General features: G+C 57.0%; 3 protein-coding genes across 3 annotated transcripts; 2 read left to right on the top strand and 1 right to left on the bottom strand.

The window, feature by feature from the left end:
* The first annotated feature begins 286 nt into the window (after positions 1-286).
* RDH16 (retinol dehydrogenase 16 (all-trans)) lies at positions 287-791 on the top strand. The gene is made up of 2 exons (XM_009075045.1): positions 287-485; positions 562-791. Exons 1-2 carry the CDS (start codon positions 287-289, stop codon positions 789-791), a joined length of 429 nt encoding a protein of 142 aa, XP_009073293.1.
* A 2,981-nt stretch (positions 792-3,772) lies between these two features.
* GPR182 (G protein-coupled receptor 182) lies at positions 3,773-5,112 on the top strand. Its single transcript, XM_009075044.1, has 2 exons — positions 3,773-4,768; positions 5,014-5,112. The coding sequence occupies exons 1-2, from the start codon at positions 3,773-3,775 to the stop codon at positions 5,110-5,112; spliced, it is 1,095 nt and encodes a 364-aa protein (XP_009073292.1).
* Positions 5,113-11,039: 5,927 nt separating this feature from the next.
* On the bottom strand, positions 11,040-13,148 carry ZBTB39 (zinc finger and BTB domain containing 39). Its single transcript, XM_009075043.1, has one exon. The coding sequence runs from the start codon at positions 13,146-13,148 to the stop codon at positions 11,040-11,042; it is 2,109 nt and encodes a 702-aa protein (XP_009073291.1).
* Between the last annotated feature and the right edge of the window lie 1,117 nt (positions 13,149-14,265).

The following is a 14,265-nucleotide window of genomic DNA, read 5'->3' as shown; positions in this document are numbered from 1 at the left end:
TGGTGGCCCCCGGTGCTTCCCTGTGCCAGGGCTCATGCAGCAGCCCCCAGCCCTGCCCTGCTGCCCCCACACAGGGTTTTATATGGCTCCCAGTTACATCCCTGCCACAGAGGTTGTGAAACCCCATGGGGTGGGACCACGGACACAGCTGAAACTGTGGTTGTACAATCAGGGGGAGGGTTTCAAGCAGCCCTTGAGCAAGGACAAGGCTCCCCTGCATTCATGATGGGGTGCCTGGCGAGGTCATAGGCTGCCCTTCATCCTCCCAGCCCCTGCCTGGCTCGGAATGGCAGCTCCAGCTGATGTTCTCACCCTGGGCAGGCAGGAGATGTGTCCCTTTGGGGTGCAGGTCTCCATCATCGAACCTGGAGGCTTCCGGACGGGGATCATGGACCCTGTGCCGTTGGTGAAATGCTTCACTCGCCTCTGGGAGCAGCTCCCGGCAGACACCCAGGCAGACTATGGCCGCCATTACCTGGACAGCTGTGAGTCCATCCCCGCACGCGCCATCACCCCTGGTGACCCCTCCACACCAGGCTGACCCCCCGTCTCTCCCTCCAGACACCAAGAGCATCGTCCTGCTGCACCGCCTGACCAGCTCCCGCCTGTCCCGGGTCACCGATGCCATGACGCACGCGCTGCTCTCGCGCTGCCCACGCAGCCGCTATGCCGTGGGCTGGGACGCTCGTCTCGTCTTCCTGCCGCTCAGCTACTGCCCGACCTGGCTCTCAGACACCATCTTTGGCCTCTTTCAGCCCAGGCCAGCCAGCAGGATCCCCACACGTCCCTGAGGATCTCACTGGAGCGGGGACACGATCGTGCCCCTGAAAACGTGTTCAATAAAGCCGCTGCAACACAAGGGGCTGTGCGTGGTAAGCTCTGGCCTCAGAGGTGTCCGATGGCCACCTGGCTATGGTGCTGGGTGACCTGCCCCACTTGGGGGGTCCTGTGGCAGGACCCCAGCTGAGACCTGTGCCCAGAGCAGCCACATGCCTGGGAGTGCCCCAGCTCAGCTGCCAGGGAACAGGCTGGAAAAGGTGGTGCGTTGTTATCTGCTCCTTGGGCACGTGGGCAGTGATCCTCGCATCACTTGCCCCACTAATTAAAGGCTGATTAGCGATCAGTAGCTGTAGAGCAGGTCCCTGAGGCTGTGCACTTGCCTGCAGGACCAGAGCAGCATGAGCAGCAGCCCTGCTCCCCCCAGCTCAGGCTCAGTGACCCCCGGGCTGTGATGAGGCTCAGGGGAACAAGGCACTGCTGTGAGATGCTGGCAGCACACAGAGCCTTGCACAAGCTGTGTTGAATCTTGCCGAGGTGCTTTCCCCACACAAGCAATCTTCTTTGAGACACTCTGCTCAGTTTAGCAAACCAGTACAACACCCCCAGCCACCTCCACAGGTCACGTTCCAGCCCCACACATTCCCAAGAGCTGGGATGCAGCGTGCCAAGCTCCCGGGAGCTCAGCTGCACCCACCCCGGGACACCTGTCTAAGCAGGGAGGGAGGGAGGGAGGGCAAATGGCAGATTGCCAGCACTGCCACTGCCTGAAGCTCCTCTGCAGACTCTGTGGGAGGCTGCGGGTTGCTGGCCACACATTTGGGGTGCTGAGAGTCTCAGGCTGTCCTGAGGATCGTGGCAGGGATGGGGAGAAGGGACTGAGCTGCCTGGCTGCCTTCCCCTCTCCCCATGGCTTGGCTGGCTTGGAAACATAATCAAGTTCCAGACCTCGCCGTCCTCACCGGGAGCAGAGGCTCCTGCGCAGCCCCTGATGGCACCCAGGTCCTTCTCAGTGTGGAAATTCCCTGATCTGTGAAACAGAACCAGCACAGCATCCTTGTCCCCCTGGAGGGGCAAAGCCCCCAGTCCCTCAGTGGCAGAGTGGCCCCTCACCACCTTCCCAGCCATGCTGAAGTATGTGCTGGGTGAGCATGAAGCTGCTGAGTTCCTGTTTGGAACCCAGAGCCTGGGTCTTGCTGGGGCCAATACCTGCGTGTGGGGTCACCAGCACTGGATTTCATGTTGTCTGACCCGACTTATCAGTTCCCTCGTGCTTCCCCACCTCGGCCGTGCCTTCCTGCCAAGCCAATTGTTGATCCCAAAGTCTTGTCTGCACTCGAAAAAGGAGACTTCCTGCAATTGTTTCACAGGACTTGCAGCTTGATGCAAAATTTTCTGCCTATCAGCCCCTTCCCTAGTGCTGGGGCAAAGCTCAGCCCCACTCCCTTCCCCTGCCAGACCATGGGGCATTCACGGCTCGGTAATTAATTGCTGCCTGGCCAGAGGTGCTTCTGTGGCAACATCCATCTGCCATTGGCTCCGGTGGCAGCGCTGCTCTGGCAGAGAGTTCAGCTTTCAGACCTTTTCCCCTCCAAAGAAACCTTGAACTCACTCTGATATGGTGGTGGCATCAGGGACAGTCAGTGGCATCTTGCCCATAGCTCACCCCAACCCGTGCGATTCCCAGTGCTGGGTCCATCCCAGGGGTTGTATTTTCCCCAGAGCAGGACCTGGGCAGGATCCAGCCTCCAAGCCAATGGGATGACAGTGGAGGGTACCCTCAGGAAGCCTTGGAGACCCTGCTCCATCCCCTGGCACCTGTGGCTTCCACACCAACCCCTGCCCAGAGCCTCACCACGCCCAGCCTCAGCCCTGTGGCAAATCAAATGGGAGACAAGCCCCAGGGCTGGAAATCCAGTGAAATGTCACCCGTTGGGCTGTCTCAGGATGTTAGACCATGATGGTCATTTCCTGCTGGGAAACAACCAGGCCCACCCCAAGCTTTGCGTCGCAGTAGCTCCACTCTCCAGAGGTGCGTGATCTGCCGAGCCGAGAGGATTGTCGTGCTCCCAAGCAGTCCCTGTGCAGCCCTTGCTCTGCTGCTGGTGAGCCAATGTCATCCCTCCTCCCTCATGTCTGCCTGTCCCCTCTCCCATCTATTTGTCCCCTCTCCTGATCACCTTCCCCCTCTCCTTTCTGTCTGTACCAAATCTCTCCGGACTCCCAGGACCCACGGTGCAGTGAGGGTGGGAGGTTGAAGAGCCCCAGGGATGGGGAGTGCAGCCCCTGGGGCTCTCTCCATGGTTTGGGAGCAGGTGGGTGACAGGCCTTTGCCGCAGGGATGATGTTTTTGTGGGGGACACCCAGCTGTGGTGCTCCAGGTTCACCAGGCTCTGAGTGCTGCGGAACCGCCCTGGTGGCACGGCACGCTCCTCCAGCTTTCCCAGGAGAACGGCTGGTCCCGTGAGCTCTGCCAGCGGCACGAGGCTGGATAGGATCCGTGGCGTTTGCACTGTGCGGATGCAGCTGTGCTGGGATTAGAGCTCTCACTTGGGGCAATAAAAGGATGTTAAGGTCAACTGTATTTCCCTTAAGTTTATAATTTTGTCACCTACTTGGAAGTCCCAATGCTCCCAGCAACATGGCTGTGGGACAGGCAGAGCGAGGACAGTAAGCAAGCGTCTGTGCTCTGAGGGCTCAGCCAGGGGACATGGGCTTCCCCCTGCATTTAACAGCCCAGGCATTTGCCCATGCCCTGGACACCTGCCTGTGCCCTGGACCTGGCTGTGAGACAGGGAACAGCCACCACACAAGACTTTTTAGTCTAGGATGTGAGGAGATTGCCTGGGTTGATGTGCTATCGTTTGGCAGTTGCTGTAGGGAGTAAAAATTTGGTTAAACCTCCAGAAGGGTCTTTCCAAGCCCCCACGAAGACAGAACTCTGTGGTTTCAGGCTGCCTAGCTCAGTGCTCTCCCTTTCCCTGCAGCCACCAGGATGGCCGAGGTAACCACAGCCCTCACTGAGACACACACCGTCCCGAACGAGTATGGGGACTACCATAACTGGTCCGAGCTGATCCACCTCCTGAACCAGACCTATACCTACTGCGAGTTCAGCCTTGATGAGAACGTCAAGAGGGTGATCCTCTTCATCCTCTACCTTGTCATCTTCGTGGTGGGTTTGGTGGAGAACCTCCTTGTCATCTGGGTCAACTGGCAGACACGGGGTAACAAGAACCTGGTCAACCTCTACATCATCAACATGGCCATTGCTGACCTCGGGGTGCTGCTCTCGCTGCCCATCTGGATGCTGGAGGTGATGCTGGATTACACCTGGCTCTGGGGCAGCTTCCTCTGCCGCTTCACCCACTACTTCTACTTTGCCAACATGTATGCCAGCATCTTATTCCTCACCTGCCTGAGTGTGGATCGCTATGTGACCCTGACCAGCTCCTCCCTCTTCTGGCACCGGCACCAGCACCGTGCACGCCGCATCATCTGTGCCTTCAGCTGGGTCCTGGCTGCCACCGTCCCATTCCTGGAGGTTGCTCACATGCAGCTGGTCAATACCGGAGAACCGATCTGCATCTTCATGGCCCCCTTTGAGACCTATGACAAGTGGGCGCTGGCGGTCAGCTTTGCCACCACCACCATCGGGTTCCTCATCCCCTTCCCCATCATCACCATTTTCAACATCCTGACGGCACGGTTCATCAAGCGCACCAAGCCCGAGAGCCGAAAGCACTGTCTGCTCATCTACACCTACATCGTGGTCTTCCTCATCAGCTGGCTGCCCTTCCATGTCATGCTGATACTGCTGACCCTTGAAGGCAACTACATCATCCTCAACTGCACTTTCGCCCACTTCCTCTACTTCTTCTACGACATCATAGACTGCTTCACCATGCTCCACTGCGTTGTCAACCCCATCCTCTACAACTTCCTGAGCAAGAACTTCCGCAGCAAGCTCATCTCTGCTGTGGTCAAATACATCCCCAAGGACCACGGTGGCCAGAAGTGACCCTTGAAGGCAACTACATCATCCTCAACTGCACTTTCGCCCACTTCCTCTACTTCTTCTACGACATCATAGACTGCTTCACCATGCTCCACTGCGTTGTCAACCCCATCCTCTACAACTTCCTGAGCAAGAACTTCCGCAGCAAGCTCATCTCTGCTGTGGTCAAATACATCCCCAAGGACCACGGTGGCCAGAAGTGGCCTGTGGTCAAATACATCCCCAAGGACCATGGTGGCCAGAAGGGTGCTGGCAACTCCTCCTCCACCACAAAGCACTCCGTTGTCATCACAAAGGACAACAACCCTCCCAATTAAGGGGGATTGGACTCTTCTGCCCCCCTGCAGCAGCAGCAGTGGCTCCCTGGGGTCAGTGGGATCCATTTTCCTGGCAATAAGCAAACACTTTTTTTTGACACAGCTCTTCTTGGCCAGGCACCTCCCTTGGCAGGGCAGGGTGCCAGGCATGAGGGGAAGTGGCACAGGGAACTACGGACCTCTCTGGAGTGTTGCTCTGTCAGATCTATTTAGCTAAAGAAAGAGTCAGAGAAAGAGATATTCCCTGTTTTCCAAACAAAACCCTTGCAGTCATGAAGTGTGTTACTCTGCTCAGGGTCTGACACAACCTGGTCCCTGAGACTCACCATCCCCTGGAGCCACAGGGCTGGGGTGCAGGATCTGTCCTGTCACGTGTGTGTCTGCACCCCCAGACTGTCACTGACACCCCAGCCCTGGGCATGGCACTGCCCACTAAGTGCTGTCCTGAGCTGGAAAGGGAATTCATTCCCCTTGAACACAAACCTCCTTCCCTGTGCCTGGTGATGTCCAGAGCCTGATCTTAGAGAGATGAAGGCAAAGTGGCCAGAGAGGGGTGAGCGTGGCACAGACCTGAGCTGCAACGAGAGGAGGAATGAGCAATTTTGCAAACCCAGTGGTAAAGCAGTGGCAGTTACACCGCGTTTGATGGGGCAGGGCTGCTCCAGACTGAGCGGAGGGAGCAGAGGAGGGTCCCACATCCCAACAAACCCAGCCTCCTCTGGAGCAGGCCCTGGCAGGTTTTTAAGGCCACTGGGTGCGTTTCTCAACATTATTGGGCTCCAACACCATTGGGCTCCTTCCATCAAAGTACCTGTGGGAGCACGGACACGTGCAGAAACCCTTGGAGCCACAGTGCAGGCTGAATTTCTGCTGTGCAAGGAACTGGAGCATCCGGAGAAAGTTCATGCTTGTCCGGATTCTGCTCAGTCATGTGCTGCGGGTCAAGCCCTTGGTGGGGGAAGCTGACATAAATCTACTGAAGGCCTTGAGCTGCTCAAGAAACACGTTTTGAAGAAAAAGCAGAGCATAAGCAGTTCTGGGGACAGGATGCTGGCAGATGGAGGGGAGGGTGGGAGCAGGATGCCCCGGGAGAAGCCCAGGGCCAGGGGTTAGCACGGACACAGGATTATGGTGAGGCTGGCTGGGAAAACTCTGCAACTTCCAGGGTTCCTATGACAGTAAATCCCTGAATACCTCAGGGCTCCTTCTGCAGGGATGTTCTTTCATACTCCTAGAGCTCCAGTGCTGAGGGACCACTCCAAATCTGTCTCTTGCATGGAAACACTGGGAAGGCAGCAGCTCCCTCATGACAGCGATTCCCTGTTCAGGGCAGCAGCTCAGGGTGCTCCTCTTCCTTAATTCTATTAGTCACATCTGCTTTCACAACCCGTGAGTCAGAGCCACGAGGGCTACGAGACCCCTGGGGGCTGTGAGACCCCCAGACTGAGGCTGAACCTCGGGGCCTGCACCCACAGAGCCACTTTCCTCCCGATCTCAGATCCTGAGCTTCCATTTGCTAATTTCCTGCCATTTTCAATGAAGAAATGAAGGATAAACACACAACAAACCACTTGTTGTGTGGCATAACCAGGACAAAAATATATTCAAGTTACTTTGACATGTAAAATTTAGTATTTGACCTATTAAACAGGTTTTTTTTAACTCTCCTAATGTAGCTGCAGTGTTGTCCATGGACCTAAGGGACAGGGTGGCCCCGGACCTGTCATCCAGCCCCACGTGGTGATCTGGGCTGGCACTCAGTGAGTCCCCTCAGCCTCCCTGCAAAGCCTCTGTCACCCCAGGAATACACCAGCCCTGCCACTGCCTCCTTTAGCCCCCAGACCACCCCCCCAGTGCCTCCCAGTGCCTCCCAGTGCCCCGCAGTGCCCCCATCACCGCCTCAGCCAGCAGCTCCCAGCCTGTGGAGCTCCAGAGCAGCACGGCGCTGGCAGCATGGAAAGGGCTCACCCAGGCACACAAACCCAGGGATTCCCTACCAGGTGGGCTCTGCTCCCACCCTGTCATGGGAGCATCCCACAGGAACGCCGCAGCCCGTTCCCCAGCACTGTCCTGGTGCCAGAGGTGTTGGAGAGGAAGAGTCCTGGACCCATGCCACAAATCCTGCCGAACACAGCACGGGAGCAAGATACCAGGATGGGCTCATGCGCTTCCTGGGCATTCCCGAGGAGGCAGGAACATTGGCATGCAGGACCAAGGTTTATAAAGAAGCAGGAACAAGAGGTCAACATTTTCCATTTTATTATTCTAAATAAAAAACACACTTTGTGCTGAACAATGGAGTAGAAAAGAACCCGATGTACAACAATTTTAGACATCTACTATTTGGGGGGAAAGTTTACAAAATATACAAAACTTTACAGCAAATAGATAGTAAACACTTAAATATCAGGAGGTCAGTACCTACGATTAACTTAACAAAAAGGTTAGACAGCAAATTCAACTCTTTTACTTTCTTCTGATGAATCACTCTGATGAGAGACCTGGATCCACTGAGAATGGGGAACTGAACATTGTGCTGGGGATGGGAGTGAGCCTGGGGCTCAGAGCACAGCCCTCGGAGGGGATTCCCTGCTGGGGCTCCCCATGAGGCTCCATGACACAGTCGCTGCCAGTGTCTCCCCTCTGCATCCCTCTCTCCTACCCCAGGATCCCAAAGCACTTTGCAAACATCTCAGGCTGGCCCAGGGGAGGTAGGTTGGTGTCCCCACGGTCACTGGGGAGATGGGGACAGGAGGGAACAGATTTGCCCAGGGTGGTGGAGCAGGAACAGAACCAGGCATGGAGTGACTGCCTCAGAGCTGTACCTGCAACTGGGGGTCCCAGCCAGGCTGGCCAGATACAGGACAGGGATGACATCCCTGCCAACCCTGGGCTAGGGGAGGCCCAGGATCCCTCCAGGGGGAGTGCTCAGGTGTCTGACCCCTGTGGGAACTGGAATCACAGAATCACAGAATCAGTTAGGTCAGAAGGGACCACAGTGGGTCATCTGGTCCAATCTCCCTGCTCAAGCAAGGCCATCCCAGAGCACATGGCTCAGGATTGCATCCAGATGGTTCTTGAATACCTCCAGTGAGGCAGAATCCACAACCTCTCTGGGCAACCTGTTCCAGTGCTCAGTGACTGCACAGAAAAATTCTTCCTTGCATTCGTATTCCTGTGCATCAAGCCCCGAGGAGAAGCAGTGGCAGGTCCGGTCCATCCCTGCGTTCCCTCCGCTGCTGATCCCAGGACATTCCACGTGGGAACGATCCATTCTACCCCAGGCAAACAGAAATTCCAGGGATTGGAGCTGGCAGCAACTGGGGGACTCCTGCCTTCCCCCTGGGGCCAGAGTGAGGGCTAGCTGTGCCTGTTAAGTGTTTCGGTGTAAAAGCTTCTCTTTTTGGTTTATGTGCACAAAAGACTTTTGTTTTACAGCTTAGTGAGATCCAGGCCTGCAGGTGCTGCGCCCCAACCCTTGTCAAAGATCACCACAGCTTCTGGAACATTCCAGGAAGGTCTCAAGGCTCTCCCAGCCTTGTCTGTCCCTCACATCCTTCATTGCTATCTCCAGAGCAGCAAAGGTTGTGTCCATCCCTGTTCCCCAGCCCTTCCTGCCACCACCAGCCGGACGCAGCCCCGAGTTCTGTGCTCCAGACGACCCTGTGTGAGCAGGGGCTGTGACTGGGTGGCCTCTCGTGGTCCCTTCCAGCCTCATCCATCCCAATATTCTGTGAAGAAAACCCTGGAACCCAAAGAGCAGCTCAGAGGAGCCCCCAGTGACGCGCCACCAGCTCCCACGCTTTCCTGGAGTGTTCCCAGAACGATCCTTTCTTGTAAAACTTAACAACACTCAGCTAAACACAGCTCCAAGCAACCCCAGACCTGGGACAAGACCAGAGCCTGGAACCCAGAGCTGCAGCAGTCAGGCCAGCCCAGGGCTGACCATTACTTCGGTACCTCCGCTCCTCCCAAGCCAGGCTCCCTCTCCGCTCCCGGAGGTAGGTCAGTACCACGGGAGGTACCACCCTCATTTTACAGATGAGGAAACTGAGGCAAAGAGGTGAAGTGACTTGCCCAAGGCCACAGTGGAGCAGGGGAAGCAATCCCTGGGCGCTCCAAGCTCTGAGAGCACACGTCCAGCCGCATCGCAGGGTGTCCCTGCCTGGGCTGTCCCTTCCCGGTGTCCCTTCATGGCGAGGGGGCAGTGGGGTGAGTTTCCAGGGTTTGCAAATCACTAGTTTAGTTTAGTTTTGTAACAGCAAAACATGACAGAAGCACAGGGGCCAATCTGTGACCATCAAGCCCCCATGCGCTTCCTGTTTGTGAGGTAGAATGAGTTACCTAAGGGCAGTCCGAGCTCGTGCTGCGGCGTCGGAAATCTGTGCCTCCCACCTCTGCCCCGTAGCAGGATAACACGGGAAAGAGCCAATCCCACCCTTCCTGGTGTAAACACTGTCAGCACAGGCTGACCTCGCCAGCGTGGCTGGGGGAGACCCCCAGGAGTGCCTGACACGTGGCCAGCAATGCTCCCCGTCCTGAGGAGCACTAAACGTGTGGCTGGGAAAGTCCCCCAGGAGTGCCAGACACACGGCTGGGAGAGCCCCACGCTGAGGTGGACTGGACACGGGGCTGGGAGAGCACCCCAGGAGCACCTGTCATGCAGCCAAGAGTGCCCCCACGCTGAGGAGTGCCCAACACAGGGCCAGGAGAGCTCCCTGCATCAAGGAGCGCCTGGCATGAGGCTGGGAGAGCTCCCCATGCCCAGGAGATCCACCCTTACCCAGAAGAACCCCTCAGTGTGCTGAGGTGCACCCGATACACGGCCATGGCTGCAGCTCCTGCTCCAGGAGCAAACTCATATTGCTCCGACAACACACGTTTGCTACCAGACACATCTGGGATGTGGCGATCCACGGTGTGGGAGGGAGGATCCCTTAGGCTCCCCAAAGGTACTTTCCAGGGAGTTAAGGCAACATCTTATCTCATCACATCTCATCTGCTAGGATCCAGTGGCTGTGGCATCAAGCAGTCCTGACACAGAGTGCAGCTGAGGCAGAGCTGAGCTGAGGAGACATCAGAATGCTATCCGTGGCCACCACAGACCATCTCCCAGGGAGCACAGACCTGCTTCCCCTCCCTCTCCAGTCCAGCAACTACTCCAGGAGATCCCTGTGCCCACGCAGCTGCCTCCGCTCGGGCTCTACAGGTGCGCTGTGTCGCTCCTTCATCTCCTCCTTTGGCTCTCTGGGCCTAAGCGTGTGGTGTGCTACAGCCACGGCAGCGAAAGTGGTCTGGGAATCCGGGAATCCCTCCCTTCTCCTTCCCCAGCGGGATCCCTCCTTGTCTGCGCACTCACACACGTCCTGCTCCTCTCCCCTGCGACAGCTGATCCCGAGACACGCTTTGCCCATCTCCTGGCAGTAGCAGCAGAACCTCAGGGACGCCCAGAATGAGTCTTTCCTTCCTTTTTTGTTTCTTTTCTCTGAGTCCAGCACCTGCTCTGGCTCTGTCCCTCTCCACTGAGGTCAGGTGTGAAAATCTTAGCAGCATCAGTTTGTGGACAAGCTCAGGGTTAGCCTAGTCAAGTGGGCTAAAAGGTTAAAAAAAATAGAATCTAGACTCAAAAACTAGTGAGAAATGCTAAAAACACAGAACTCGATGGCCTCTAACAGGACCAGAGGTAAGTAAACATGACAGACTCCTTGAAACAGTGATATACCTTACGTGTTGTTAATTTGTACAACGCCACCAATCTAAAAAAAGCCTTAAAAAGGCCAAAAGATAAAAATCAAACAAACAAAAAAAACAGAAAAGGAGAATTTCATCCATGATGCCTGACCATTAAATAAAACAAACGATATTTTTTTCCACAGCTTCTGTAATTAATACTCACTCCTCCACCGGCCCTGCCCTGCCTCACCCCATCAGCTATCCGTGTTCTTCTCGGCCTCTTTGGAATGGATGATGTACATAAAAGTCTGTTCGATGGTGAAGTCCGGAGGGAGGCTGCCTTTGTGCACCCCTATGTGCTTGCTCATGAGGTTGAGCGTGGAGCTGTAGTGCCCACACACCGTGCACCGGTACATGAGGGCCCCCGAGTGCGTCCGCAGGTGGCACTTGATGGTGGAGCGGCCACGGAAGAACTTGTGGCACACCTTGCACTGGTACGGCTTCTCCCCGGTGTGGATGCGCCTGTGGTAGTTGAACTCACTGGTGTGGGCAAACCTCTTCCCGCACACCTTGCAGCTGTACTTGCTGTTACCTGGCTGGCTCTGAAGCACCAGGTCTTCGCTCAGGAACTCCTCAGGCAGTTTCCCCAGCCGCTCCCCGAAGCTGCCGCGGATGTCCAGGCTCCCCCCACACTTGTGCTGGCTCACGTGGTACCGATACGCCGCTTCTAGCTTGAAGCTTTGGCTGCAGAAGTGGCACTGGAAAAGAGCCTCCTCCACGTGCTGGTGCACAGCCAGGTGCTTCTCCAGGAGCTGCCGGTCCACGAAGCTGTTGGCACACACGGAACAGGAGAAGACGGAGATGCCCAGGTGGGATAGGGTGTGCCACATCAGGCTGCAGAGGCTCAGGTGCCTCTGGTCGCACACGCCGCACGTCTGGCTCTTCAGGTTCACGTGCTCCAGGAGGTGGCTGCGGACGGTGTGGAAATCTTTGGCCAAGGGCTTCCCGCAGGCAGCACAGGCAAGGTCAGGGCTGGGCCCTCCCCCAAACACAGCCACCTTCCCCGGCAGCGGGTCACTGGGGTGGACAATGACGTTGTTGTCGAAGACACCGTCTCGCCGGTGCAGCGTCAGCTGCCACTGGGTGAAGAACTTGGTCTCACACATGTCGCAGGAGAAGAGGAATATGCCAATGTGGGACAGGACGTGCGTGACCCTGGAGTTGCGGTCCTGGAAGTGTGTCTCACAGACTTTGCAGTTCCCAGTGAGCAGGTCGACGTGGTCCCTGGCGTGCTGGCGGATCAGCTGGATGTTGGGCTCCAGGACCTTCTTGCACACCTGGCAGGGCATGGCCTTGCTGTCCCGGCCGTCGCTCTCAAAGGCCAGTTCCTCCTCACTGTCGTCACTCAGCTCAATCACCTCCTCGGACGGGCCCAGCTCTTCCCCAGCGTCCTCGAAATGCAGCTCGGCCTCTCCCAGATCCTCCAGCTGGAGCTCCTCCATCTGCTCGAATCCCTGCTCTTTGGAGTGGTCACTGTTGCTGGGGCAGGAGTTGCTCCCTGTGGAGACATCCAGTGACGGGTCAGTGGGGAAGAAGCCACCCTTGCCATAGTCACCGTTGCTCTGGGCCTTGTACTGCAGGCAGGAGCCACCAGTGGTCTGTGTCGCGACGTTCCCGCTGGGCTGTGCCCCCAGACCCACGGCCGGAGCGAACTGCCCTGGATCTGACTCCTGTTCCGTCTTGGGAGGCTGCTGTGGATGCATCAAGGGAAGAGCCTGGCTGGTTTCGCCCACAGGATTCCTGTCATCCTCTTTGTAGCTGCCTGCCACATCCCCGTGCAGGACGTAACTCCGCTCGGGGCCGAAGTGCTCCCCACCACTCCGGATTTCACCCAAAGAGTGGCTCTGCTCCGAGGAGGTGCTGCTCAGCGGCCCTGCCCGGCCTTCCCCCACGGACAGGGTGGGCTGCTTCGTGATGGCCGAGCTCTCCAGGTCGGGGAAGGTGGAGTGACAGGCCTGCAGCAGGTCCTCCATGCCCAGCCGCTCTGCCACCTCGTAGATGACGCCCACGTTGATGAGGTCTGTAAAGAGCTCTGAAGTGTACACAAAGCTCAAGATCTTCTCAAAGTTGGCTGGTGTGATGAAATCCACTACATAGGTCCTGGCAGCGTCCAGCCCCGTGTTCAGGAAGAGGTTCTGGAAGTAGCCAGCGGCGCAGGCCAGCACGGCCTTGTGCGCGGCGAAGGAGCGGGAGCCCACCAGGATGGTGACGTCGCACATGGTCTCAGAGAGCCGGCACTTGTTGAGTTCCTTCAGCAGGTTGTTGGGATGGTTGGTGCTGTGCAGCTTGATCCTCATGCCCATCTTAGCAACTGCTTAAGAGTCCCTTCTCACAGTCAGCTTGGCCTTCACGCCTTCATCAGCAGTGGGAGCAGGTATTTGGCAGCCAGGAACGGCAGGGCAAGGGGCTCTGAAGAGAGGGAATGCAAGAAGTGTTACTTAACAGCCAAAGTGACTCTGTTCTGGTCACACCTCCCACTTTCCACCTTCCTGATAAGCTACAGAGCAGCTGCTTGGCTGGAGATGGACTAAACCTTCCTTGTCATCTCACAGACTGACTTTTTGGGAAGTGAAAGGGCAGATGAACAAAGAAGCAATCTCAAAATGAAAAGCCACTGACTCCGGCAGAGACAACCTAAAGGTCCTGCTTGGGCACAGAGATCCCTCTGCCACCAAGTCCCAACCAGAGCCTGCTCCAGACATCCCCCTCTCCCCACGCCAGGGACAAGGCTCCTGTCTGGAGGGATGATGCTCCACATGCCAGTTGGATTCCCCTCCCATCGCCACTGCTTCAGACCTTCACTTCAGATTCCGCCCGTACCCACATGGAAACTTTAGGTTCCTAGGTGGGATCCCCTCTCGGATTCTGCCCTGTGTGCCAGCCTTGTAGGTTCCCCTGGGATTTCTCCTCAACCCACGGGAGCCTGCGGCACCTCTCAGCGCCGATTCCCCGGCTGCCACAACACACTTGTCCCACGGCACCAGCCATTCCCACCTGTGTGTGTCCTTCCAGCTTGTCCCACTGCCTTTGTTCTCCTGTCCCACTCATGGGTATTCTGGCAGCTCTTGGGACTCCACAAACTTACCCAGGGAACTCTATCCCTAATTCCCTGTCTTCTCCTCCCCAGGACAGGGAACAGCAAGCTCAGAAGCCAGCAGGGAGTGGGAGTTTGGAGGAGGCAGGAGGGGACAGGGCTGCCCCTGCCCCAGCTCCAGGGAAAGCCAGAGGAGCTGAGGATGGACACCACTGGCAGCTGGGGAGGGTGAGGAAGAGGAGGAGGAGGAGGAGGAGGAGGAGGAGGGTTAGAGGATGGGGATGGCTCTGGAAGGGAAACCCTCACCGGCCCACAAAGCGCCTAGACGCAGGCAACTCCCGCGATGTGGAGATCCCTGTGGAGGGGACGGGACAGGAGGGAAAAGA

Source organism: Acanthisitta chloris, unplaced genomic scaffold, assembly GCF_000695815.1.
Source record: "Acanthisitta chloris isolate BGI_N310 unplaced genomic scaffold, ASM69581v1 scaffold33885, whole genome shotgun sequence".
Lineage (NCBI taxonomy): Eukaryota > Metazoa > Chordata > Aves > Passeriformes > Acanthisittidae > Acanthisitta > Acanthisitta chloris.
The sequence above is the reverse complement of the archived record's forward strand: the minus strand, read 5'-3'. Positions and strand labels throughout refer to the sequence as shown.